We start from the raw sequence: 27,758 nt of genomic DNA, 5'->3' as shown, positions 1-27,758 counted from the left end.
GAAATAGGCTTTGCAATCAGGAACATTTGAATAAGGTGCATTGAATGATATACTTAGCTACCTTCAAGATATGCAAGTGTTTTGTTTTTTGATTCTTGGTTCTCAGTTGTGTTCTGAAAAAGTAAGAAATGGGTTGTTGCTGTGTTTTAACAAGTTACCAACTTCTGTCAATATTGATAGCACCAAATTGGTAAATTGTCTAATTGTTCACTTTATTTTAAAACTGCTGTTTAATTTGTGGTTTGTGAATTTTCACTTTTCATTACTAACATCCAGTAAAGTTTGTTATTTCTAAGTGAATTTTTCACCATGTTCCTGGGAATCCTGTGTTTAACATACCAGAAAGGAACGAATGGCTTAGAAGACAGAAGATGAGAAGACAGAGACGAAATTTTTGGGCTCTCACTTGAACAGTTTTGATCTTGCCAAGTCATTTCAATGTCTGCATCTGTTTTTCTTTTCTGTAAAGTAATAATCATCTACATCACAGGGTTGTTTGGGGAAGAGTGAGACAACATATTTAGAATTTCTTGAAAACTTTTAAAGCACTCTGCAAATGTTAGGGATTATTTAGTCAACCACATGCATGCTGCATATTGTCTTTTGAGTTTAAAGACAAGAAGGATGTAAACATTTTTGGGCTTTGGGCCGAACTGTAAGTTACTTGCCTTGTCTGTCTGCGGTTTTGCCTGCAGGTGTATGTCTAGTGAGGGAGAAAACTAGAGAGATAAAGCCACTTCATGGAACCCAGAAGGCTCTGTGAAGTAGTTTGATTCATTCTACCAGCACTGAAGGTCTGTTTTGAGCATTATTGTTTAACACATCTAAAAAAAAACTCAATGGGGTTTGATGCCTGGTTTTGTTAGGATGTGGAATAAGTCTTGCTAATGTCATTTTTACTTGTACATAATTCTCATTACAATGCCAGAAATGGGGAGGGGAAATAATGAGTTTTTAAAACTTGAGAAATGGAAGCAATAGCATCGTGTCTCAAACTAGAGCTGCCTGGCTGTCTGTCCCGTGTTTATAAAATAGCAGCTGAATGGGAAAGAGTTCTGAGCTGGAGAATCCGTGTAGAGAGTCTCCTAAGTGATGTCTTTGCCTTTCTATTTATCATCAGTTCTCCCTCCTGCCACTATGAAATTGTACTGTAATACATAATGCCTCTTGCTTAAATGTTTTACCAGTGCTCTCTAGAACGGAGTCCACACTGCTTGACTTCAGTCTAATGTCAAAAGTTATCTTGTAAGAGTTTAGCCTTAGTCTGTCTGCCTTACCAGCCTGACTCACCTTAGTCCCTCTACAAATGAATCATCCCTGTCGGGTGGATTTACTCCATGTCTGTCACTCAGCAATCAGAAGCAAGTTACCTTCTCAGGCACTCCTCTCTCCTCCCTTCAGTCAACATTCAGAACTTACTTGAGGGTCCCAATTTCTGACCTTAATTATACCAGCCCTTCAACTCTTCCTCTTCAGTTCCATTGTGCTTTTCCCCCTTCAGAGTTGGATTATATCAGTATGACATTGTTGTATTAACTAATAAGCTAGACTCCAGCTTTTCAGCCCCACTGACATAAACCTCAGAACATAGCTCCCTCTCCACCTAAAATCAGCAGTTTCAATAGAATGTTTAAGGCAGTAAAGAGGGAAAAAATGGATAGGCTGTGAAATACAGTAAATGGAGCAGAGAGGGGCAGAGGGTTTTAACTTCAATGAAAGGTGCAGATTTGAAAACCGAAGAGAGAAAGGGAGGAGAGGTTGTCCAAGAAGGATATGTTACATACAAAAGGAGAAGATCTAGCAAGAGGGACATAATTATCTTCTCTTCCCTTAGGATGTAAGCCCTTAGAAAGAGATCCCAATCTCCCAGCCAAGGATAGTAGCAGATGTGCAAGGAATTGTAAAGCACTGTCACAGCCCACATGGGTCTAGGCTGCAAAGACAAGTAGACTTAGCTGAGCAGCTGATGAAACATGACAAAATGGGAGACCATTGGCTAAGCGACCTCTGCCCAGAGCCCCTGTGGTGCCATGCATTAGGTAACTAAGCTGTTCCCTAAACTGGACAGACGTGAGATCCATACCACAGCCACTAAAAAGATATCTCATTTCCATCTTTGGATAATAGAATGAGTCTGTCTATATATACATAAATACAGCATTTCATAGAACATAGAGAGGTACTTAAGGCCTTAGAAGCCACTAATCCGGCAATCTCCTCTGACAAGGGAACCAAGGAAAAGAGATTAAGGTCTCACAGCCAATGAGTGGCAAAGCCACGGCTGGAATGGAGGTCTCTGGATTCCCAACTCAACACTGCTGTGCTCCTCCTGTTGTAAATGACTATTATTTTCTCTTTGGAGTAAGTCCTAATTATACTCATTTTGTCGGCTATTTAACAACATTGAGGACCTTTAAGATGCTGTACTAAGGTGACAAGAAAAGGCATGGTCCCTTCACTGTCTTCATTAGACTTCTGTCCAGTCTGGAGGAAAATGTGGGCAAGATTTACCATTAAAATACAAGAAAAAAAAGATCTTCAGTTTTATTTCTATATATATATATATATTTTTTTTTATCATTCAAGTCTTTTATTTGACGATACACATAATTCAATATAATTTATCAAGAAATACACATTTATTGGAGATGTATGCCCAACATTTTTTTCCTGGTGGTGTTCAAGGTTTGTTTTCTACTGGCTGAAGTAGGCACTGTCCTAAACAAGTTAAAAGATGAGCATTTCCCCAAGAGCTTTCCATGTAAAATTACAATTATCCAGGCTATACCAGCAAGCCAACTTTAAGCTTTTGCTATTTACCAAGGGTTGTACAATGTGGGCGAGAGCATCCAGATGGCCAGAGGTGAATGGGCTACTCCATACACACTGACTCTATCTTGCTCTTAAGAGCAATAAAGTTTAAGAATGAGGTAGATCTCTCACAGGTTATATATACCCTAGATCAGAAAAGACTAAGGCAGGCAGTGCATTAAAACTGGATGGTTTTACTTTAAGAGCCCTTTGAGGCTAGAGCCCAAGTCCAGACAGTGAAATGGGCAGGGAGGAAGAGACTCCTCTGATCTCTTTTGTGAGCTTCAAGGGGTACGAGAGAGCTGGCAAGTGAGGTTCTTCTGTCCCATATCATTTAGGGCGATCAATACTCAATTTGCTTTATTGTGTCCAATGTTCCTAACATGCAATCCCAGATGGTTTTAGGATGGAGACTGAGACAGAATTGCTCCATTGGCCCCCACCCCCACCTCATCTACTAAGCCCTGTTGACCATTTCAAATTTCAAGTGACAGGAAAGCAAAGGAGTTCCATAATCAACATCGGCTAGATGACTACAGCCCTTCTATTTTGGATTACTTCCTTATGCTGAGAGTTTCCTCAACAAAACACACGAGGTGCTGCTCTGTGTTAGCAGCTGGCACAAGGTCCTTCTTCCTTTAAATGCTCCCTGCCATCTGGCTTCAGAATTAACCAAATGGAATGGTCTGTTGAGTCAGTTTCTTGACTCAACAGTCAAGAGTAATCCTGCTCCAGGCTTGAAATCCCCAGAAGTTAAACTACAAGAGTCAAACTTGGGGGGTTACAAGGAGGGTGAGGCGAGGCTTCAAACTTTGGGGCTACAAGGTAGGTGAGTGAGGCCAGTGAGTGGATAGTGGTAGATTTAAACCTCTTTAAAAGTAGGTTTGCCTTTTTTTTGTCCCCCCTACTCTTATGTGGGACCTTTGGGAGAGAGAGTAGGGACCAAGGGGAATAGTGAGGACAGTGAGGGGAATATGCTGCTAAAACTACAGATGTGGAGACTTTAATGTTGGGGGATAGGTTGTCACAGGGTAGGTGGGAGGGGAGACACCAAAGCCACATAACCCATTCTAGTTGGTTGGTTGTTCTATTAACTAATTAATCTCTAGGATTAATTCTAATTAAGTCTTACTGACTGGCACTTGGTCTCTCCATAGGTGTTTTCCAACCGTGTGCTTCTGAATAAACAATATGCTAATACTCTCACGTTCACAGGAATACCAGGTACCTCATACTGAAATCCAAGACTGGTAGAGCAGCAGCAGCTGCAAGGTAACTGTCATGTTCTGGCCCCACCCCAGACCAAGGGGGTCAGAAACTCCGGGGGTGGGGCCCGGCACTCTGTACGGACAAGTCCTCCAGGTGAGTGGACCTGCACACTCAAGTTGGAGAAGCACTGGATGAGAACACTCTCATGCTCTACCTCCTAAATCCAGCCGTTACCCAGGGCTCTTCTATTGGCCTTAGGGAGCAGCTGCTTGAGAACTGTTCACGTGTTCTGTGACAAGCCGGTACCCATGCCTCCCATCAAACTTGCTCAGGAAGGAAAGGAAAACAAGGGGGTGGAGTGTTCCATGTACATCACAATGAAAAGGTAATCTGTTCAAACGTAATTGTAAACTAAATCATTTGCCATGCTCTCTCGACTTCCAGTGTAGAGGTTATCCATTCATTATTTTTGCTGACTGGGCAAAGTTCATTATCAATAAATTCAAGTCTTATCCGTAACAGATAGTTTTTGAAAAATATTAGTCTTCAAAACAATTCTATAATGACTTTGCCACCCTTATTTCAACCTTCTGCACACAGTGGATTTGTATTTGATGTGTTTTGCTGTTCTGTGTCCTCTTAGGATGTTCCTTTGAATTTAATTCTCTATCCTAAGATGAGGAAAAAATCCTGTCCTGCCACATGCAGCTCACTGGTCATCCATCACCCAGTAGATAAGGGCATTGAAAACTCTCCACGGTCACCTGTCCAGCCTGCTTCACTCTGGAGGGCTTTGACCCTACAAGTGATCACATGTCATTTTCAGGAAAAAAAATTCAAACTGATTTTCTAGCATCTGGGCCTTGGTACTTAAGTGATTCGTACTCCCCTTTCACCTCCAACTGTAGCAGAAGGGCAATCAACAATTCCAAGTAAATAGCAATCAGCCTTGAAAGAGGCCAACTTCAGCTTTGCTAAACTCTACTCCCCCAGTCAGCTGATACAGCTGAAATGTACAATGGCCATTTGGTTTTGGCTGCCTAATCTTTATGCCCCATTCCTCTCAACTAACCCTCACATTCCCAATATCCAAAAATGGTCCAGCTAGGAGATCAATCCGAACTAATCAAACTCTCTTAAGTATAAAGAAAGTAGTGTAATGCACATACAACACTGGCCTGCCATTAATGCTGTAGGAATTGGAGCATATGACGAAGAATAATAAATGGTCATGGGACACCCAGTGGGAGTATTTAGGTTACCACTCTGGCCTTTCAAGCTTTCAGGCCTCAGGCCAACAGTCAGTCCAAACAAAAAAAGGTTACTGCTTACATTAATCAATATTAACCTCCTTTTCATAATTTACTGGAACTGGGAAAAAAGTATAACAAAATGTATACAATTTAGTAATTATACAAAACATTCATTTAGCAAGACAATATTGGTTACAGTCACCAGAATGAAGACTCACACTTTTCACTGCCACTTCCATGAAAAGTTCGGATAAATAAGAAGTCACTGGCTGCAAGTCACAACGGAAGCAATTTAAACTTTACATACAACAGCAAAGGTCAATCTTCCACAACAGTAATGCAGACACAATCACTCAGAGGCTCTCCATGCTGCCACGGCATTACTGGAATGTTCTTCAGAGTCCATCTTCTCTCTCCAAGACCAACACTTGAAACATTAGATGTAATATAAAATAAGGAGTTCTTTATTATTTATACAAAACTTGTACATTAAAAAAACGTTAAGATTCAACAACTCTGCTGACCCCCTGAGGAAGCAAAGAGCCTTTATGGGTCTATCCAAAGAGCCTTGTGTGAATGTTTTGGTCACCAACCTCCTGGCCACAGGAACAAAGTACGCTCCTCCAGGGCCATTCATGTGGCACCTTCACTGGCTCTGAAAGCTGACTTTCCCTTTCACTGGGCTTGAAAGGCAAGCCAGGGTTTCCTGGACAACATTAAACAACTCTGTTTTCTGGCCCAAGCTTAGAGTGTCTTATCAGTATACAAGTTGATTTTTATTTATTTCTTGAACACTTTCAATAAACTCCTAGCATAAGAAGTTTTATTACAACATATACAGATTTGATACAGTTCTTTACAAAAAAACCACCTAGATTTTTCAGCTAAATAAATTGAAGTCTTTTAAGAAACTAAAGTTGGCTTAGAGAAACGGCATTTTTTTCAAGCCTGTGTTTTCCAACCTCTGAGCTCTGAGAGGTCAGACTTGTACGTTCTTGATAAAGAGAGTCCCCTTTGTCTAAGCAATATTAAGAGCTCTTGTATATTTAAAGAGTGCAAAACTCTTGTTTCTTTAAAGCCTTACGCTACAAGAAATGTTCTAGCAATCTAGACAGACATTTATATTTAGACAAGAGGCCTCTCTGAACAAACAGCCTACAGAGATGAATGCAGTGATTTGTTTTCTTGACAGAGAACTATTAGCACTGCTTAGCACATTATTCAGTAGTTTGGGAATAAGAGTAATTCTTCCCTTGAAGAAAGTAGGTCCCCTTCTGAAGAATCACAATGGCTACCCAAAAAGAAATCAAAATAGACCAGCACCAAATGAATTATTAGTTTACAAAAAATAAACTTAGCTCTTATTTAAGTTCTATAACCCAGACTCAATAAATTAATTATGAAATCAGTTTGTCAGCTACAGTATAATTTAAAACTCCATTTTCAACCAGGAGGGAGGGGAGGATGGAGAGAAGGGTCAATCTCACACTGATCACCACGAACTCCATGGATCTCATCAAAAGAAAACACTTGTTTCCATCTTGTATTCTCTTTCAGAAGTGAGCTGTAGGTTACAATCTGTGATGTTCAGAGCATGATATCCATGTTAAGATCTTTCCTTCCAGAGAGCACAGCACATAAAGCAATATACTATTTTCAGATCCGAGAAATGTGCATGGAAAGAAGGATCCCTGAAAGAGCCAAACACCAAGCAGTCACCTCACAGATCATGTCTATTCATCCTCAACATAACACCGCACTGAGCTTTTTAATTCACAGATTTTATGTTAGTCCTTTAGAACCCAATGCCCGTGTTTCAGTTCAGATCTGTCAGACTATTCAAGCAGCGTTTTTAGTGCCAGTTCCTTGGAGGTCTTGTAAATTTATCTTTGACCTATGGCAGAAAAAGACAAAGCAGGAATATATAAAATATCACGAATGCAGAATTTTAAGTTAAGACTATTGTCTGTGAGTAGTAGGTTTTTTGTACTGCATTTTTAAGTACAGGAAAACATGTTAAGTAAATCTGTAAGTCTTACCTGTTGTGAATCATGTGACTTTTGACAAGATGTCCGGCTGCCAACGCTGCCATCAGTGACAATTCCCCGGCCATTACTGTACCGCACACGATCCTGGCAAGCTGCCGGGCATTTTCCCCAGGGTTGTCTTTGCATGCTCCTTGAACACCTAGCATCTGCAGCCAGGGAGAGACACAGCGGGACTCGCCCTTAAACTCATGGCAACAACTTCCTTCTCTATCAGCTAAAATAAGGGCAACTACAATGGCATCAGAATAGAACGGATTCCAGAAGTATACAATCTCCAAGATTTGACAGCCAGTACTCACAATAACATGCACCATAGTTAACATAACATCCACAGCCTGGTCTGCAGGGCACTTAATCAGAATAGATGAACATTCATTTACTCTCTTAATCTAACTTCTCATTTTACTAAGCACATGTCTCAACATGCTTGCTTCGACACAATGGGTTAGGCTGGTGAGAAGCAGAAGAATGACAAGACCAGCTAAAATACAGCTGAGTGACATGGGGTGTCAGGCAGAAACAGAGAATCCCAGCGAGTCAGAACTGGCCTGAGGTCACCAGGCTTTGGGGCTGAGGCGTCATACCTGCAAACAAGCTTGCTGAGGGAGCAGGTTGGTCCCACCGCCCACAGTTCCTATTTCTATAGACGGCATGGTGCAGCTGATATACAGATCTTCATTCGTGGGGCCGCTTGCTTCCATCAAAGTAATACAGTTTGAACTACCAACATTCTGTGCTGCATCCTGAAAAAATAAAAAGAAGTATAAAACTTCTCTCAACTTAGAACAACCCAAGACAAGAGAAGGAGAGGCTGGAGCCCTCACCTGTCCACAGGCAATGTAGATGGCGGTTACGATGTTCGCCGCATGGGCGTTGTAACCTCCAATGCTCCCGGCCATGGCAGAGCCCACCAGATTCTTATTAATGTTGACCTCAATCATAGCTTCCGTAGTCGTCTTTAATACCTAGCAAACAGAGTTGTGCACATTTTACATGTTCTCCCAGAAGACTCAGGGCATGTTACCCAGCTCTATCTTTCTGTCCTCCAGAAACCAACAGAGTTTAGATACGGCCCCACTGAGGCCTTGTCCTCAGTGAAGAGTATCAGTAAAGCTTGTTCCTGTGAATACCATACACAGGTGGGCAAGATGTGATCCCACAGTCATCTTTAACATAACACGTACGTCCGTATGTTAAACTTCACTTAGAATGTTAATATTCCTTTCCCGATTTTTAAACCAATTTACAAAATAAAATGATCATCCAATCACTCACTTCTCTGACAACCTTGGCTGGAATGACAGCTTCACAAACCACAGACTTCCCTCTTCCCTCTATCCAATTTATAGCAGCAGGTTTCTTGTCAGTACAATAGTTACCGCTGACTGCTAGAATCTGCATTTCAGGGAAATACTCATGAAGTTTCGAAAGTGCCTTCTCTGTGCCCTGTCAACAACACAACAAAATTAAAATGTACAAAGTTATTGATAGATCAGAGGCTTTATCTGTATCTAGTAATACTAATACTTATAAACACAATCACTACAATATTTCTAAATATAATATACTTCAAAGGAAGTGAGCATAAAATAATAGTTTCGTTAACCATCACAGTGACTAACTTCTCAGTCAGAAATAGACTCCTATGGGGGCGCCTGGGTAGCTCAGTGGATTAAGTGTCTGACTTCGGCTCAGGTCATGATCTCGCGGTCCGTGAGTTCGCGCCCCGCGTCGGGCTCTGTACTGACAGCTCAGAGCCTGGGGCCTGCTTCAGATTCTGTGTCTCCCTCTCTCTCGGCTCTTCCCCTGCTTACACTATGTGTGTCTCTCTCTCTCTCAAAAATAAATAAACATTAAAAGAAAAGAAATAAGACTCCTAGTTTCCTTCTAAGAATGAAAACAAAGTTCTTCATAGTCACGGGTAAACAGGATGTAGATGAGAAATAATGAGAATAGTAAAATTAAAAAATGAATTAAAAAATATTCAGTGAGAATATAATACTCATCATCATGTCACTGGTAGTGAGTAACTCAACCCATGATCAACAAGTAATAAATTCTCTCTTCTAGTTATTAAATTGTTACCTAAAAACCCAAGTTAGCAAGTCTGCAAAGAGAAGTCAGACATAAAAGTAAATCCTGTCGTTAATGGAAAGTCATTGGGATTTACCTTACAAAACTGTAAACAAGACTTCCAATTTAAGTGAAATTAATTCAGTTAACGCGTATCTCAGTAGCCCAACATACTAACTGGCAATTAAAAAAACTGTTTCAACTGTGGTAAAATACATATAACATAGAAGTTACCATCTTAACTATTTTCAAGTGTACAGTTCATCAGGGTTAAGTCCATTCACACTGTCGGTACAGCCAATCTCCAGAAATCTTTTGTCTTGCAAAATTGAAACTCCAAACCCATTAAATAACTCCCCATTTCCCTTTCTCCTCAGCCCCTGGCAACTACCCTTCCCCTTTCTGTCTCTATGAATTTAATCTAGGTACTTCGCAAGTGTGAATTTGCATAGTATTTGTCTTTTTTGTTAGCCGGATTATTTAACTTAGCAAGTGAACCTCAAGGTTCATTTAGCATGTCAAAATTTCCTATTTTGTTAGGGTTTAATAATATCTCATTATATGTACACACAACATTTTATTCATCCATTCATCTGTCCATGAACACTTGGGTTGTTTCTACCTCTCCGCTACTGTGAATGCTGCTGCTATGAACAGAGGGGCACAAATAAGTCTCTGAAACCTAGTTTTCAACTCTTTTGGGTAAATACCCAGAAGTGGAATTGCTGGATCATAATTCTATTTTTAATTTTTTGAGGAACCACTACACTATTTATCGGCAACTTTCAAAACTTAAGTTTTTAGTCATTATTCCCCCCTCTTCTCTCTCTGGTTAAACTACAAAATAAATCTTGCTAACCTAATTGACTTTAACATTTTACATTTGTGAATATTTGTAAATAAAAAATAGTATCTGTAAATAAGAAAACATCAGTAGAATAAAATGTAAACCATACACAATATTCTTATAAGGAGATAAATGGACTACATACAAGAACTTGGCCTCTTAAATACAAGTCTTGAGGTCTCTAAAAGAGGTATGCTTTCAAAGTTTATAGGACAAAGCCAAGGAGCAATAACCCCAAGAATCCTCCCACCCCTTCTGAGTAGGCCCAGAACATGCATAATACTCCATCTAAATTAAACATATCAAATACAAAAATATATCAGAGCCAATAAGTGCCCGATAAGTTACATGAATCAAGATTTAGCTTTCAATAAAAATCTTCCCATCAATGAACCCTTTGAATAAGTAGTATGTGTACACGGCACCAAATTCAAAAATACAGGAGGACATATACAGTGAGTCTACTCCCCACTCTTACCTCCCTGATACCCAGTTCCCCTCCCCTGGGGCATTCAGTCTTACAAACTCTATTATAGTCTATTAGGCTCACCTTTGAAATCATGTTCATCCCCATGGCATCACCTGACCTGGACTGGAAACGGATATAAAGGTTGCGACCAGCCATACTCATATGAAGTTTCTGTAAACGTGCAAATCTATAAACAAAAGTGAATGTTTTTTATTTTGTTAAGAAGATACAAGTTATCTTAAAAATCTACTTTAGCTGATTTTACACATAAGAGAATACTCATGGAGATTACTAATTCAACTGTTTCATTCTTTTTCTTTTCTAATGTTTATTATTTGTTTTGAGAGAGAGACAGTGCATGTGCACACGAGTCGGGGAGAGGCAGAGAGAGAGGGAGAGAGAGTCCCAAGCAGACTCCAGCTATTTGGCACAGAGCCTGACTCGGGCTCAATCTCACAAGCCATGAGATCATGACCTGAGCCAAAATCCAGAGTTGACACTTAACTGACTGAGCCACCCAGGAATCCCTAGAGATTCTTCATGAAGAACAAACTGAGGGCTGATGGAGAGAAGTAGGTGGGGGGGTGGGCATTAAGGAGGGCACTTTTGATGAGCCTTGGGTATTATAAGTGATGAATTCTATTTCTGAAACCAGTATTACAACTATATGTTAACTTACTAACATTTAAATAAAAACTGAAACAAACAAAAAAACCAAAATAGGGGTACCTGGGTGGCTCAATCCGTTAAGCGTCCAACTTCAGCTCAGGTCATGATCTCATGGCTAGTGAATTTGAGCCCCGCATCAGGCCCTGTGCTTACAGGTCAGAGTCTGGAGCCTGCTTTGGATTCTGTGTCTCCCTCTCTTTCTGCCCCTCCCCTGCTCACCCTCTGTCTGTCTCTCTCTCTCTCTCTCTGTCAAAAATGACTCACCCTCTGTCTCTCCTTCAAAAATGAATACACATCAAAAAACAAAACAAAAAACTAAATAAACCAAAAACCCAAAAAACAAAAACACCCTGAGTCTTATAAAACCAACACACAAACTTACTAGCTCATACTATTTTTCCCTATTTACTCCTCTGGAGGTATTCATTTGGACCAACATTCTGCCCCAAGGATAAATATTACTCATTTTGAATAAATGGACTTAAAGTTCAGATTTTGGTACGTCACTTGAAGCAGGCAGTATGTCAACAGTTATGTTTAGCGATCACAGAAGATGACACTGGCTCTGAAATAAACATAAACACACACACACATAAACCCCACACACACCTGCTAGTACTGTCAAAAGCCTCCTTTATCACTGTGAACCCTTCAGGTGTCTCCAGCCAGGCCTTCACCTCTGCGGAGTCACAAGCACGGGGGAGACGCACCACTGGGCCACGGGTCATCCCATCTGCAAGGATTCGGCTGCTGGCACCTCCACCAAGCTATGCAGAGGACGTTACGGAAGCACATGTTAATCCTGAAAACACTTCTGCTTGGCCCCAGTTCTCTTCTCATTGCCTGGCCTAGTGCATATCTTAAAACAGGCAAATACAGAAATGCCTACTTACACCTATTGCTCTGCAGCCTCTGTTAGTGCTGGCCACAAGACAACCTTCTGTTGTCGCCATCGGCACCTGGTATTCTTTTCCATCCAAGCACAGAGGTCCTGCCACCCCAACAGGGATGGGCATATATCCAATAACATTCTCACAACAAGTTCCCATCACCTAAAAGGGAAAGTCAGGTACTGAGTGAAAATTGCTATCACAAATACACAGCCCTTCTCATCCATAACTGTTTTCAAACATAACCCTTTATTTTTCAACATTTTTATCTACTCCTTGTAAGTATTTAAAAGTACAAAAGTCATTGACAATGACTATAAACAACAGGAAAAATATTTTGAATTTCTAGGACCTATAATCATAAGCAGAATACAAAATTACAGTGAAGTGATTAAACAAATGTTTTATAAAATTATGTACATACAAAAGACTAGTCAAGAAAAAGACTAGGGGCGCCTGGGTGGCTCAGTTGGTTAAGCGTCCGACTTCGCCTCAGGTCATGATCTCACGGTTTGTGAGTTCGAGCCTTGCGTCAGGCTCTGTGCTGACAGCCCAGAGCCTGGAGCCCGTTTCCAATTCTGTCTCCCTCTCTCTCTGCCCCTCCCCTGCTTGTGCTCTCTCTCCCTCTCTCAGAAATAAACATTAAAAAAAAATTAAAAAACAAAAAAAGAAAAGACTAAAAAGCTGAAGACTAAAGCTACAAGACTAAAAAGCTACAAAAGCAAACTTTCTCAAATCAAGAAAACATACCAAGGAGTAATTATAGTTCCTGTAAGGTAGATACTGGAGAGAAGAAGGCTCTGGAAGTTTTCTGGACAGTAACTGTCGGCGAATAGATACACCTCGTTCATGGGTTTCCATCAGAGTTTCCAACTTGTAAGCTGGGATATGCTTAGCATTAACTAATTGGATGATCTCAGCATCACTAAGGAATTTTGCACCTTTCTAAAGAAATGAAAAAAAAAAATGGGAAGGAGTTGTGAGAGGGGGATGACAAAAAATTTGAAGTGCACTTCGTATTCTTCATAACAAATACAACATTTAATACAAACAATGCTCAGTAGAGGAGAACCCAAAGAACTTTGGAGTTCTAAAGATGATTTGAATGGAAATAAGAATATCAAAATGAAAGCAAATTCTCTATAAAAATGTGACCCTAAACAAATGTAAAACCAAAACACCAAATTTTGCAAGGGAAGTTCATAGAAAAAAAAAACAAAAACAAAACCACAATTAAGATTCTGATGGCCACCCTCTAAGTTTTGGTAACTCTGTATACAGCAAAACAGTTCAAAAATTGGCACACATGTTAATAGGAATGAGGGAAAGTGAAAGAAAAACAAACATGATGCTACTCTCACTCATGTGCACATAAATTAGGAATGATTAAGCAGATACGGATGGAACACAAAGTCACAGTAAAGCATGAATTAACTCCTACGGCCGTGTAGGCAGAATACCCCCTCAGATGTCAGAAAGGAAAACAAGCGTCTGGTGAGCATGAAGCTTATTAAAAAGCAAACCAAAAAGAAAACAAAACAAAAAACTTTTCTTCTGTCTTTGAAGCTCGTTTTTGAATGAAACCTTTTCTAGGCCCCAACACACATGAGAATAGAGTAGTGGCTCATCTCTCTGGCAAACGGTAGTAAAGGGTAAAGAGCACTGTCTCTTGAGTCAGTAAATCTTGGACTCTTGATCTCTGCTTTTCCATTTCCTAAATAATGTATTACTTTGGGAAATACGCCTCCTGGAGCCTCAGCTTTCTCTTTCTCATCTGAAAAATGGAGGTAATTCCAACTATCTCACAAAGTTGTGGGGAATAAAAAAGACCACTACCTGCAAACCACATAACACGGTGCCCAGAACTTAAGTACTCAGTAGCGAGAACTTCCTTCCTTCCTTTCTTAAAAAAAGCAAAAAGATACAAAGCTTGAATTAACTTTATTTTCCTCACCTCTGCATTCCCAAGTATCTGTAGACATTCTTCATTAGGCCGAGGCTCAATGGGAAGTTCAATGTCAGGTTCCTGTGCCTCTAGTTCCAGTGAAGTATCAAGTAAGGAAGAGTTACCAACCACAAATGTAGCTCTGCTGGAGGTGTCAGTTTCTGCCACTAAGGGTTTTATGACCTCAACTGTTCAAGAAACCAAACGAAATCTCACAACAGTGAACATACGTTTTATTTTTATTTTTTTTAAATTTTTTTTTTTTTCAACGTTTTTTATTTATTTTTGGGACAGAGAGAGACAGAGCATGAACGGGGGAGGGGCAGAGAGAGAGGGAGACACAGAATCGGAAACAGGCTCCAGGCTCCGAGCCATCAGCCCAGAGCCTGACGCGGGGCTCGAACTCACGGACCGCGAGATCGTGACCTGGCTGAAGTCGGACGCTTAACCGACTGCGCCACCCAGGCGCCCCAAGTGAACATACGTTTTAAAACGAACTCCGCTTCTGAACAAATCAGTATTGGAAAAATGGAAAATAAAGAGAACAAGAAATCACCTTTTCTTTCTCTGTTTATCCTGGTCTCTTCCTCCACTGCATGGAATTTCTGGCTATTTCTGACCAGTATAGGTTCACGTCTACAACAATCATCTGGGACTTTTTTGGGGGTCACTACAGGAGATGTGATAGGGTTTTTTAATGAGAGTGTAGATTCTGTCTCAGCTTGTTCAAAGAAGATGTACTTGACAGCCAGAAGGAGAGCTAAACTAAGGGTAATAACTTGTTCAATATCCATGCTGATCATTCTAAATAAAAGAAAGGAAATTAAAAAGTTATTACTCAGAAATTAAAATGGTACAACCTAAACTTTTAGTAACATAGACTACTATGATTAATACACAACAAAGCAGGTCTCAGGTAACTTACTTAGAGAGATAAAACTGCCAGAGGGAAACACTTGGTTCAATTCTCTTGGACACACTTTCATCCAATCCTAAAGAAACCTTAGAATTTTCTGCCGTACTGTTTTGAGGCGAAGGATCAGCTATCCAGCGACTGTGCGCATGAACAAGAACCAAGCCTAGAGACTGAAATAAAATGTTATAAATTATATATCCTCTGCATATCAATGCCACTTAAACTTCTCATCCTTAGCAACTGGATAGCCAGACACCATCTTTCATGGTCTCCCCCCAGCATGAAAAGAAAGCCCTGCACTTGCTCTGGGACTAAAGTAGTGGCATACTAAACTACTGAAAACGTTGCAAAAAAACAGGTTTGCAAAGAGAAGTAAAGCAAAGGAATTTGAAACATCTGTTTAAGGGAGAGACACCAGGAGCCTCAAAGAAATGAGAGACAAGGAAAAAAAAGAAAGAGGAACATCAATGAAAGAGACAAAAAATGTAGAAAGATAACAGGAAGGAGAAAAAAAATCAAAAAGCAGAACATATGAACAGAACATATGGAACACTGGAACTGAAAATACAGAAGGGAAAAGAAAACTATGAAATTACCATAATCATCTTAACTCTCTGAGTAACAGGATTTGGCTTATTTTCTTCTTCTTCTAAAACTCGAGCAAAATGGCTCAGCTGCCAAATCGGACGACCCTCACGGCTTTCCCGAGAAAGCTACAAAGTAAACCAGTGTTACATTAGAAGGTACGATTCTATTTAAGTGAACAGATTTGATGAGAAACATTACTCTTCTACTAATGCCGTAAGAACAGCTCTTACCTCTAAAACCAAGGAAACGCAAGCTGGGAAGAAAGTCATGAACACAAAGTAGTTGGCAAGAACTGACATGCAGCCAAAGCAGCACATAATCTCAAGTTGACGCACCCCTGGTTAGAGAAAAATTAAATGTATAATTAGTAAAGTATCTATATTTTTGATGCTACATACATCACAGGGACCTTTCCTCTAGGTAGACAAATACAAGAAAACATTAGTATATTAAACTCTTTCCTATCTACTGGAAAAAGAAATGAGGAACTCCAAGGTGATACCAAGCATTAGAACAGGAATAACTCCCTCTCCCTCTCGGGAAAAGAACTTGTCTCCTCCCAGGTCTCCAACATCACAATGCCAGGCACAGTCATTGTATTTAATTTACATATGATAATCCCCTTTTATCAAAGGGTAGCAATCAGTTTTGAAATAGGGATTAACAAGGCCAGGCTACTCTGATGAGTCAACCTCCCACAGTCTGGATCCAATTCCACTCTTTGCCAGAAAAGCAATTCACCTGTGGATTTACTTTTGATTTACTTTTGATTAAAGTAAAACATACTGCCAGTTATGCCATTCCCGATTCAGTATCATAATAAATACTTTATGTGCACTAAATGAACTCTAATTTCAGTACAACCTCTATCATGGCAATTGCTGTTCTTATAATTTTGATGAATTTCATGGATCTGTTTGAAAAATTAAATAATGCAAAAAGGCAACTCAAGATCCAAAATTAACAAATGTTCCATTACAAAATGTTTAAGGTATCACGTGGTATATGTCCCAAACAGAAGGTTAGCAGAATTATAGAGCCGAAAAATACCTTTGATTACCAAATCCTATTCCCTCAACTTTACAAATAAACTTGAATATAAAACATATTTCTGATGTCACTCATATGAAATATAAAAATGTTTTGAAATGTAAATAAAAAAATCATTCCCTCTTCCTATAAAACTGCTAACTAGAATAACAAAAAACTCAACAGTCTATTTTATTTTTGAATTCTAAACAGATCATATGACTAAATAATAGACCAAAAACACATATTGTATTTTTAAGTACTTTTGTTTTATTTAAAAAAATGTTTTTATTGTTTATTTATTTTAGAGGAGACAGAGTGTGAGCAGAGGAGGAGCAGAGAGATGGAGACACAGAATCCAAAGAAGGCTCCCGGCTCTGAGCTGTCAGCACAGAGCCCAACGCAGGGCCTAAACCCACAAGGTGCAAGATCATGACCTGAGCCAGAGTCGGATGTTGATCTCGTGGCTTGTGGGTTCAGGCCCCGCATCAGGCTCTGTGCTGACAGCTCAGAACCTGAAGCCCGCTTCGAGTTCTGTGTCTCCCTCTCTCTCTCTGCCTCTCCCCCACTCGCACTCTGTCTCTCTCTCTCAAAAATAAAAATAAACATTAAAAACATTTTTTTAAACAAATAAAAAATATTTTTTAAAAATACTTCCTTGCTAGGGGCGCCTGGGTGGCGCAGTCGGTTAAGCGTCCGACTTCAGCCAGGTCACGATCTCGCGGTCTGTGAGTTCGAGCCCCGCGTCAGGCTCTGGGCTGATGGCTCGGAGCCTGGAGCCTGTTTCCGATTCTGTGTCTCCCTCTCTCTCTGCCCCTCCCCCGTTCATGCTCTGTCTCTCTCTGTCCCAAAAATAAATAAAAAAAAAAAAAAAAAAAATACTTCCTTGCTAAATGTTGAATGACAGATTAAAAAACAATAAATAATAAATTTACTCTCAGAAAGAAGAAACATGTATTTAACATACTACCAAGTGACAAGCCCTGGACTAAAAAAGTAACGACAACCAACTGCTTTCATAAAAGCTAGATAATTTACCTGTGAAGAATGAAGCCCCTTATCCAGGGCACTCAGGCACCAAGAAATAGGCTGCAACTGTCATTACTAAGGGTAGCTCCCTGAGGAAGCCATAAAGTCTAGTTTTTATTTATTTTTTTTTTTTTTAATTTTTTTTTTTTTCAACGTTTTTTATTTATTTTTGGGACAGAGAGAGACAGAGCATGAACGGGGGAGGGGCAGAGAGAGAGGGAGACACAGAATCGGAAACAGGCTCCAGGCTCCGAGCCATCAGCCCAGAGCCTGACGCGGGGCTCGAACTCACGGACCGCGAGATCGTGACCTGGCTGAAGTCGGACGCTTAACCGACTGCGCCACCCAGGCGCCCCCATAAAGTCTAGTTTTAATGATTAGGAAATCTTCACAACAACAGCATGATACATTCACCCTGGCAAATTTCCAGGCCAGGCCAGGCCACAACTTCCATCCTGTGTTTGATATTTAACATCTAATTCTCTACTATCTAATTAAGGATTAAGAAACGTGTTGAGATCAATGCTAGGTACTCGCTAAGATGTACTGCATACCATCTGATTAAATCTTGCCAACCAGCCTATTAGGTGGACCTAACTTACATCTGGCCCACTTCTGACGCTTGCACTGTCTCCTACAGGACAATAAAAACACAAAGAACCAAAAAAACAAAAAAACAAAAAACCAACAAAAACAAAACCCACAAGGAACCAAATCACTAACTTAGTCTGGGCAGGTGCACTGGAAGGTGCCCCAGATGAGCCTTAGAATACAATCTTGGTTATTGCTTCTCGGCCTTTTGGCTAAGATGAAGCATAGAATACAATCTTGGTTAAAAACTAAGCAAAAAAATAAACACCACAAAATCAGCAAAAGGGTGGAGTACAGAAACAGAAGGTAGCAATCGTGAAAACTAAGTATCACTAAACTGCTACTAAGTTTTCACAAAAGCAGTCAGACATTAAGGTCAGATAAATCCACATATTCATTCAGTTAAAACCTTTTAAGAATAATGTCACACTTTTAAAAGTCAGAACTTAAGAATAACCAATGCAGGGATACCTGGCTGGCTCAGTCAGTTAAGTTCCGACTCTTGGATTCAGCTCAGGTCATGATCTCATGGTTCATGGGATCAAGCACCAAGTTGAGCTCTGCACTGACAACTCAGAGCCTGCTTGGGATTCTCTCTCCCTTCTCCTCTCTCTAACCCTCCGCCACTTGCATGCACACACTTTCTCTCTCTCTCTCTCTCTCTCTCAAAATAAACAACAAAAAAAATCTTTTTAAGAAAAAAGAATAACCAATGTAATCTCAGACGTTCTTTTTTCCCTTCATCTACAAACTTAGTTTAAAAAACATTAAAAATCTCTTACAAACCTGACATGGTTCCAACTCCAATCACAAGACATTCTACAAGGGCATCAAGGGTGAACGTGGGACCTAAAATTGCCATTCCACGAGCGATATTTTCCCGCACTTCATCCTAAAACACAGACCGTACTTATCAATGAGGGTAAGATTCAAAGTAACTTTGGAAAAAGTCAGAGAGCATCCTAAGGCCTCTGTTAAAAGCGAATGTGCTATAAAAAGAGTAAAATAAACAATATAATACCACTAACAGGCATTGCAGGTGCAAAGGATTAAAAAAAGTCAAATCCAAGGCCCTGCTTTCCCTTTCCACTGGGTGAGATACTTCTTGGGAGGAGTCCTTTGAGGTGGTGCGTCAATCCTGCCATCTAAATACCACATAATGAAACACTACAACATTTTATATTGGCTACAATTGACAGTTCTTAATTGCAAATTTTTTAAGACCTTAATACTATGAAACCTAAATCATACTCTCGTCAACATGTTCAAGTATTCGAGACAGTTATCAAATACATAATCAAGGTAGAATGGCAAGCTACTTTATACTCAGATACTCTGATGCAAGATTACTGAAAATGTTAGGTTCTTTACAGTGACTAATGAACACCAAGATAAAACTTTAGATGGAAAAAAATGCAAGTGGTAATGCCAAAATTTTAGAAATCAATCTACCCTCAGACTCTCTTCTATTACATCCTGTCCTATTCTCTGATAGGTTTCACCGGGGAACACTCTTACTTATCCAAAAGTCATATTACCTTAATTTCTGAAATCTTCAAATAGGAAAATGGAGATCCCAAATTCCAGAAGCTATGCAATTATAACTGAGTTATTAGGTACCCAAAAAGACCAGTCTTAAGACCTGACAATTAAAACTGTGGGCAATTCCTGAATCTTCAACTGTGAAGAAGCTATTAATCTTTCCTAATAATGTAAACAAACTGAAAAAAAGAACAATATTAACATTTGTGTCTTAAAAATAATACTTACCTGTGAGTTGGAACTGAGGGCAAACTTTGCTAGTGCACTTGCTCTGGAAAGGTCAATCAAAAGTAGGAAAAAGGGCAAAGCTTCACTGCAAAAAAATCAAGATGATCAGGTACATTCATCAGATGAAAAAATGTAGCTTAAAAATGCTTTCTAAGACAAAAAAAAAAGCTTTCTAAGACAAAACCCCTGTCCCATACACTGTATGATTCTTTAGTATAGGTACCTTTTTGTAGTCCATAAGGTATACCTTATACTCACTCCCCTGTGACATCCTCAAAGCTAAACATACTCAGTGCTCAAAAATATTTGTTAAAACTATTTGTAACGTTGAGAACGTTGAGGTGCCTGGGTGGCTCATTCGGTTAAGCATCCAAGTCTTGCTTTCTGCTCAGGTCATGATCTCTCAGTTTGTGGGATCAAACCCCACATCAGGCTCTGTGCTGACAGCACAAAGCCTGCTTGGGATTCTCCCTCCTTCTCTCTCTGTCTCCCCGCCCCCCATCTCTCTCAAAATAAATAAACAAACAAAATTAAGAACTATTTATAAAGTTAAAAATGTCAATATATTTTCATAGAAACACCTTTTGATAATTTTATACCAAAATAACATCCTAAGTAAAAAATGTTTCCTTGAATTCACATGGGGAAAAGAAGTGAAATGTATGTAATTTCTTTTACTTGGTCACTACTTGTGGGAGGATAAACTTAACAAGCTTTCTGGAGAGAAAGTTGGCAGTAACAGCACTCAAAAGCCCTAAAAATTTACACAGCCACTGTCTCACACCTAGGAATAAATTCTGAGAATAAATATGAACACAAATTTATCCACAAAGACATTCACCATAGTGTTATTAATAGAGGAAATTAAATAAACTAAGAATCGAATCATAGAGGGTTTAGTAAATGACCTACAATATATTCACATAGGGGGATACGAGAAACTCCTCAGAAATAATTTAGTTTAGCACTAAGGGCAAGCAAAGATGTTGATAAACTATCATTAGGCATAAAGAAGTTACAAAGCAATATATACAGTGTGATCTCAGAATTTTTGTTTAAGTGTAAAAACAGGTAGGAAAGGATAAATACCAAAAGGTGTTATCATTAGCTAAATGACTACATGAAAAATTTCCCCATATTTTCTATAAATTTTTGAAAATGTACGTAATACTTTATAACTTGGAGAAGAAAAATTGTTAACATTGTTTCTTGGAAAAAAAGTATATTCATGCTTTAAAGACTTACTTCAAGCCTGTCAATTCTTTATCCAAGAAATGAATGACAACCGTACTGAATACGAAACTTGAGAAAATCGTGAAGAGGCCAGCAATACCTAAAATGACAAAACTCAAACTGAGAAAAAAATCATCCTTTATTATAAAAATAACATAATCCCATACAATATTCTGAAAGAAATATTATATTCTCCAGTTTATTAAGATCTCAACTATCAGAATATCTACTCCCAATAAGGAAACCACTGAATTTATGCGGCAGCACTTTAAGCAATACACAGGTTTCCATATACAGGATTTGAACAAAAATATGTATTTCTATAGCAAAACAAAAATTTGATAGCACAAAGAAGTTAAATGTATAAAATGATTACCCAAAATATATTTTGATCCAAGTTGACGTAAATTCTGGAACTGGAAGTAAATATACAGGATCGCTATGCATCGTGTTATTGTCAGAATTATGATGTCACTGCTTAAAACATCCTGTTGGAAGACACAAGAAAAAAAAATCCCAACAGTTTTACTTTTTAAAACAAGCAATGATATGTAAGAACTTTTATTTTGTATGCATCATTAGTTTATATATTTGTCACAATAATATAAATACAGGCACAAGTCAAATAAAAAATATTAAATATGTATATCAAGAATTAAATACAGTTTTTCAACAATCCACTGTTTAAAGCCCATCATTTTCCTCCGTTAATCACTTTAAGCTATTATTTTCTCAAGTAAAGTCAATTACACTCATTTTATGCAGAAAAGGCATGAAGAAAGGTATTTCCAGTGTGTTTCCAAACACTGTAAGTAAATGGAAATTTGAGATAAGTTCATGAACACTAAGATAAAAATTTTACTTGGAACTTTTTTGATTATATGATCTCTTAAGAGGAAAGGCTCTTTAGAAACTGAAAGTGTAATTTAGTCAGTATCAAATTAATTTCACCAACCTCTTCAAACTTGGGACACTCATAATTCCAACCACAGATCTTATCGTTACCAGTAAACATGTTCATGGACATCATACAGATGGTCAGTGTCACCGTCCCCACTATGACTTCCCAGGGATGGGAGGCCACAAAAAGGCCATGCATTCGGAAAAGTCTTGACAACATTGTAGCTACAGAATCCTTGGATCCTGGAAGGAATATCGAGTGTGAACACTTAGTACACATTTCACTGTATTTTTAGGAAAAGAAGATTCTGCATTGTAAACTCTGCTTTTGTAGGCACACTGTCTTATACATATGAGTAATACTATTTGATAGTGTTCCTTATTAGTGCTGGAAAATAATTATAAAATTAAAATGAGGACTTTGATATTACTTTTTTACTCATAACACTTAAATATTCTTCTATTAGCAACCAACTTAAAAACAGCTATTTCTTACAATTTGTAGAATTCAAGCTTTTATGAGGAAACCAAATAAATATCTCGGGCCACAATATTATCTGAGCTAAGGAGGAGAGCAATGAGACAGAAAAAAAAAGTAAAAAACAACTGTTCACATTTGTTTTCTAATTTCCCTGACATAAAATGCGCATTAGCACCCTCTTCATTCTCCGTATTCCAATTACACAAAAGGCAAATACCAATCTACTTGTTGCCTGTCCTCGAAGGCAGAGAACCATTACAGTCTTCCATTCCATTCAAAACATGGCATACTGTTAGTGGCAAAATGATGTTTAATAAAACTTCCTACTGTTGCTGTCACCAGAAAAAGTCTTTTTCCATTTTTACAGCTAATAAAATGCTAGAACAGTAACAGAAGAAGAGGATGGCTGGCCAAAGTAGATGTCTGTAACATTCAAAAATTCCCGATAGAACATACAGGTAATTCTGATCTAACGAATACCATGACTAAACTTCCCCATGCTTGCTGGCCAACTCTGTTCATTCCGATACTGTGATTTTTAAAAAATCTGATAGTCACTGGTCTCCAATACGGGAACTTGTAAAATGTCTTAGACTAAAATTAATGCTTACAATAAAGCGTATTTCATTACCCATAAAAATCTATTTCAAATTAAGATTTTTAAAGTAAGGCTACTGGTTGACACACTAGCAAGAATTCAAAGGAATCTCATGTTTACAGTAACAGCTAAGAAAATGACTCATTTATTAAAGACAGTAAGTTAAATGGCAACAAATGAAGAAGAAGAAAGTTAAATACGCTACCTTAAGGACTAAGGGACAGAAAATAAGAGTAGTTTTCAGGAACCAAAGTAATTACCGAATGTCATCTCCCACTGTGTCACTCTATATTCTCTCCATTTCAGCTGCTCCAGCCACCAGCTGGGCAGCTGGCTTTCTGACTGCAGGCAACCATCTTTCATTGGATCAATTAAATCATGAAATCAGTTTTGCGAGTCAGAACAAACATTTTTTAATAAAATAGAAAAAACAGCTGTAGGTAAACATGTAGCATGGGTTAGGTATTATCTCTTAAAAGTTTAGGGTTCATGGAACCATACATATAGGAGTGTGTGTAGTGGCTTCCAACATAACATGTCTTCCTGGGGGGGGGTCTCAATTTTAACAGGTTGGCAGTCACTAAGATCTACAAATGCGGCATGCATCTGCCTGCGTTTATTCATGCTTTTTCAAACTTCCTCCCTGAGTCTTGTTCCGCATTTTATCCTCCAGCACCTTGCATCCACATACAGCGGTTGCTCAACAAATACCTGCTTAATTGAAAATAAACTCATAAACTACAGTAGCATGCATTTTATTGACACATCTTGAAATAGACCTAAAAATGAATATAAGTCAACAAGGTACAGATATAACTGCCCACCTGCTAGCCCTCCCCCTCCCACCCCACCACCCCAGTTAAGGGCTGAAGCAGAGAATTCTGGGAACATACGAAAGCAGAATGGAGTAGGGAAGACAGGCTATAGTCTATACACTGCTTTTGAAAATGAACAATAACAAAAAGAGTTTCTATTAAATGAGCAGGCACTTGGACTTAAAGCACTGGAGAGTAATAATCATAGATTTGCATCCTACTTCATTACACCAAACCCTTCTAAGAGCCTAGATTTTCAGGACAGTTTTCTATCACATAACATCCTTGTAGCAAAAAACAAAAACTCTGCAAGCTGGTCTAAAGGATCAACAAGCATCAATGTTCCAGAAAATGAATCAACTAAAAATACATTTCAACACTACGTCAAAACATTCTCTCCCCACCAAAACACTCTCAACTTAGATTATTCCGTATTAAGTCAATGTATCCTTCACTATTAAAAAGTTAATTCTGTTGAATTAAAATCTGAGCTGCTAGCAGAAAGCCACCCCAATTCGATCACAAATTGGTTTAGCATCATTAACCCACAATTATATATTAGGTACATCATGTTGTCCCTTAAAAAGATTTCATGGCAGCATTTTCAATACTGGGACATTTCTTTCCTAGGTAAAGTCATCTTTGCAACATTCAGGGAAAAAATTACACATGATCCTGTGAACCAGCCCCAAACACAGAGAATCTCACCTATTTGGAAATACAAACTCAGTAATCAAATGTACAAGGTGTGTCAAAAGTAACCATATAATTATATACCATCTCATTTCTCACGGGCATCCTCCCCATTTCCTGGTGATTATGCAAAGTAGTTAAATGCCACCTTCATCAGCAGTTGCAAGTGTCATAAGTAGGCTACAGGACAGCCCATGAGAATTCAATGGACACTATATAGGCCATGCAGCAACAAAAATAAGTTTTACTTTAAAAAAAAAAAAAAAAAAACAGTTAAATAGGCAATGTATACCTTGCCTATGCACAATGAAGTATTCCCCAAAAATTTCACAGATTCCTCAAAAGAAGAGATCATTTAAATTCAATGGAATCATCAAACTCCAATCCAATGCACCACAGAAACTACCTACCACGGCCAACTGCAGAAAAGGATGCTTTGGCCTCTGACTCTAATTCTTTCCTCCCACCCTGCACTCCTCCTGTGCCACACATCCCAGCATCTGATTATACACCATCTTACACGGCTCTTAAAGTAACTGCTGTGTACATTCTGACTCTTTGAAGGCAAGAACCATGTCTTATACTGAGTCATTTTTAGTTCCAAAAGGATGTAGCATTCTGCGGCTCAAACTAGTATTCTAGTAAATAAATAAGTATATACATACATATACATGTGTGTGTGTGTGTGTGTGTGTGTGTATATATATATATATATATATATATATATATATATATATATTTAGTACTGGAAATCAGGAAACCAGGATTCTACATTCAACTCTCTTACATGCTTTTATGAGTCACATCTCTATTCACTTACTAAGCTAGAGCTCCAAAGTTGTTTAACAAACACAAGTATTATGTGGAGCCATCTGAAACTGCTACTTGTGTAGGTTTAAAAAAAATTCAAATTTCAAATATCTGCAATTTTATATGGGTCAAACCTAAATAGATACTGATACACATGTAGTTATCCATCCATGGTTTAAAAAGGAGATCATACAAGAACAAAAGGAGGGTGTGCACACACATACACACTTCATCATGAAATGCTCATGCCACACCCAAGTTTTCATATATTAATGATTAATCTTTGCACAGTTTCTTAACCTTCATGTTACTAAATTCCATTTGTACTTACTGCCAAGTTCATCACAAATCCTAGAAAAACACAACAAAGCGGGACCTCAAAAACCAGTCGATCCCAAAGTACACTACAGGCTTTTGCTAGATTACCTCTAAATCAGAAAACGACTTTCATTGCATGAAGAGTAAAATATACTCACACGCAAAAAATACATCCTCCATATTGAGATGCTGAAATTATGCATGATTATTTAGTACGGCCCAGAAAAAAATGTTTCCTATAACTTTTCACGACGAAGTCTAAGGTGGCATGTCCTCAACCAAGCCATGAAATATTTCAAATGACCATTTAAGATGGAGTACATCAGCCGTCTCTCACCGCAGAAATTGCCTATTCTATATTGAAACCTATATTCCTAATCCAAACCAAATAATTCCAGAAAATCTACAAGGTTTGGACTCAATTATATGAGCACCAAGGAGACTCAAGCCCCTTACGAAAAAGAAAAATGAGGAGGGAGAAGAGGGGAGAAAGGTGAATAGAAAAAGAAGAATCCTTGGGGCGCCTGGGTGGCTGAGTCGGTTAAGCTTCCAACTCTTGGTTTCCACTCAGGTCATGATCTCACGGTTCGTTAATTCCAGACCCACATCGTGCTCTGCGCTGACAGGGCAGACAGAGACTGGGATTCTCTCTCCCCGCTCTCTCTCTCCCTCTGCCCCTACCCCACTCGCACTCTCTCTCCTTCAAAATAAACTTTAAAAAGAAGGAGGAGGAATCCTTTAAGTCCTTGGGCAAGTCCCTACATTGGGCTCCGTATTCTCTCAACTAGTGGCTCCTGTAAATGACCAGACACATCTCTACAGATGCACGGTTCTTCCATGGCTCTGTGTTAGTCAGCAGCATTTACGGAAATCTTTCCCAGCACTTTAAAGAAAGGTGCTGACGAACAGCAGCGCCTGGGCGTGAACGCCTGCACCGGATAGTCCTTCTCGAGGCCTCTCCGCGAGCCTGCCGGCGGGACACATCACACACACTCCCAGCATTTCTTGGATCGAGGGGCTTCCGGGGTCACCCGACCTGGCACCCTTTCCGCCCGGATGATAGTGACTGCGTAGCCCACACCGACTACTTCGGACTAGGCTGGCAAACGCGGCTACGCCCCGCCAGACCACCGATGGTGACGGCAGCCACGAAGAAGCCAGCCCGCCGCCCAACCCTCAGGCCCAGCCGGGCCCCAGGCCCCCCTGGCATCGGTGCGGCCGCCGCTCAGCCGCGCCTCAAGGGCGTCTCCTTACACCTCGCAGGGACCAGGCCCCCCACACCCGCAAAGGCACCACTGCAGGTCCCGCCAGGTCCGCAGGGGCTGCTGGTTGCCCCTTTCCAGGGCCAGGCGGAGCCCGAGAACCGCCATCAACACAGCCCTAATCCCGCTTCCCCGCCGCCCCCGCCCCACTTCGGGGCCACAGCCCGCCTCACCTCCCGATCTCACTAGAGGCCACCGAACCGGGGCGCCGGCTCTCCGTCTATCTCCAGTCAAAGGAGACGCGAAGCGGAAGGAACCTTCGGCTTACGCACACTCGGAGCCGGCTGAGCCCGGCTGAGCCTGCGACCAATGAGAGAGGATCGTCCGATCGTCTAGCCAATCATCTGGGGGCTGCTGGGCCTCACGGCGCTACGTCACGAACGGTCGCCTTAACAACCTCCCACAGCTCTCACTGCTGCGGACAACAGGCACCGCACCATCTCTCACCATGGCTCGGCCAACCAATAGCTAGTCGAGTCCCAGAACTAGGGCCTGCCTATTGGCCCAAGAG

General features: G+C 39.8%; 1 protein-coding gene across 1 annotated transcript; it reads right to left on the bottom strand.

The window, feature by feature from the left end:
- Positions 1-234: 234 nt before the first annotated feature.
- Positions 235-27,505, bottom strand: HMGCR (3-hydroxy-3-methylglutaryl-CoA reductase). The gene is made up of 20 exons (XM_007079840.3): positions 27,421-27,505; positions 22,326-22,513; positions 21,747-21,858; positions 21,383-21,470; positions 20,138-20,222; positions 19,154-19,259; positions 15,949-16,055; positions 15,727-15,843; positions 15,140-15,300; positions 14,771-15,018; positions 14,224-14,402; positions 13,020-13,214; positions 12,273-12,431; positions 11,989-12,146; positions 10,792-10,897; positions 8,597-8,767; positions 8,146-8,286; positions 7,906-8,064; positions 7,313-7,467; positions 235-7,167 (listed from the first exon to the last, which is right to left on the bottom strand). Exons 2-20 carry the CDS (start codon positions 22,488-22,490, stop codon positions 7,113-7,115), a joined length of 2,667 nt encoding a protein of 888 aa, XP_007079902.1. The 5' UTR covers positions 22,491-22,513; positions 27,421-27,505; the 3' UTR covers positions 235-7,112.
- Between the last annotated feature and the right edge of the window lie 253 nt (positions 27,506-27,758).

This window comes from Panthera tigris, chromosome A1 (assembly GCF_018350195.1).
Source record: "Panthera tigris isolate Pti1 chromosome A1, P.tigris_Pti1_mat1.1, whole genome shotgun sequence".
NCBI classification, from domain to species: Eukaryota; Metazoa; Chordata; class Mammalia; order Carnivora; family Felidae; genus Panthera; species Panthera tigris.
This window is presented reverse-complemented; position numbering and strand designations above follow the sequence as displayed.

Bases quoted from the DNA above. Each gene is read 5' to 3' on its own strand.
- HMGCR (XM_007079840.3), bottom strand. From the start codon at position 22,490: ATGTTGTCAAGACTTTTCCGAATGCATGGCCTTTTTGTGGCCTCCCAT. The intron at 15,019-15,139 runs GTAAGTTACCTG...TCTTTTATTTAG, and splicing joins TGGCAGTTTTATCTCTCTAA to AATGATCAGCATGGATATTG. The intron at 8,287-8,596 runs GTGAGTGATTGG...TCTGTTTGCTAG, and splicing joins CAGCCAAGGTTGTCAGAGAA to GTATTAAAGACGACTACGGA.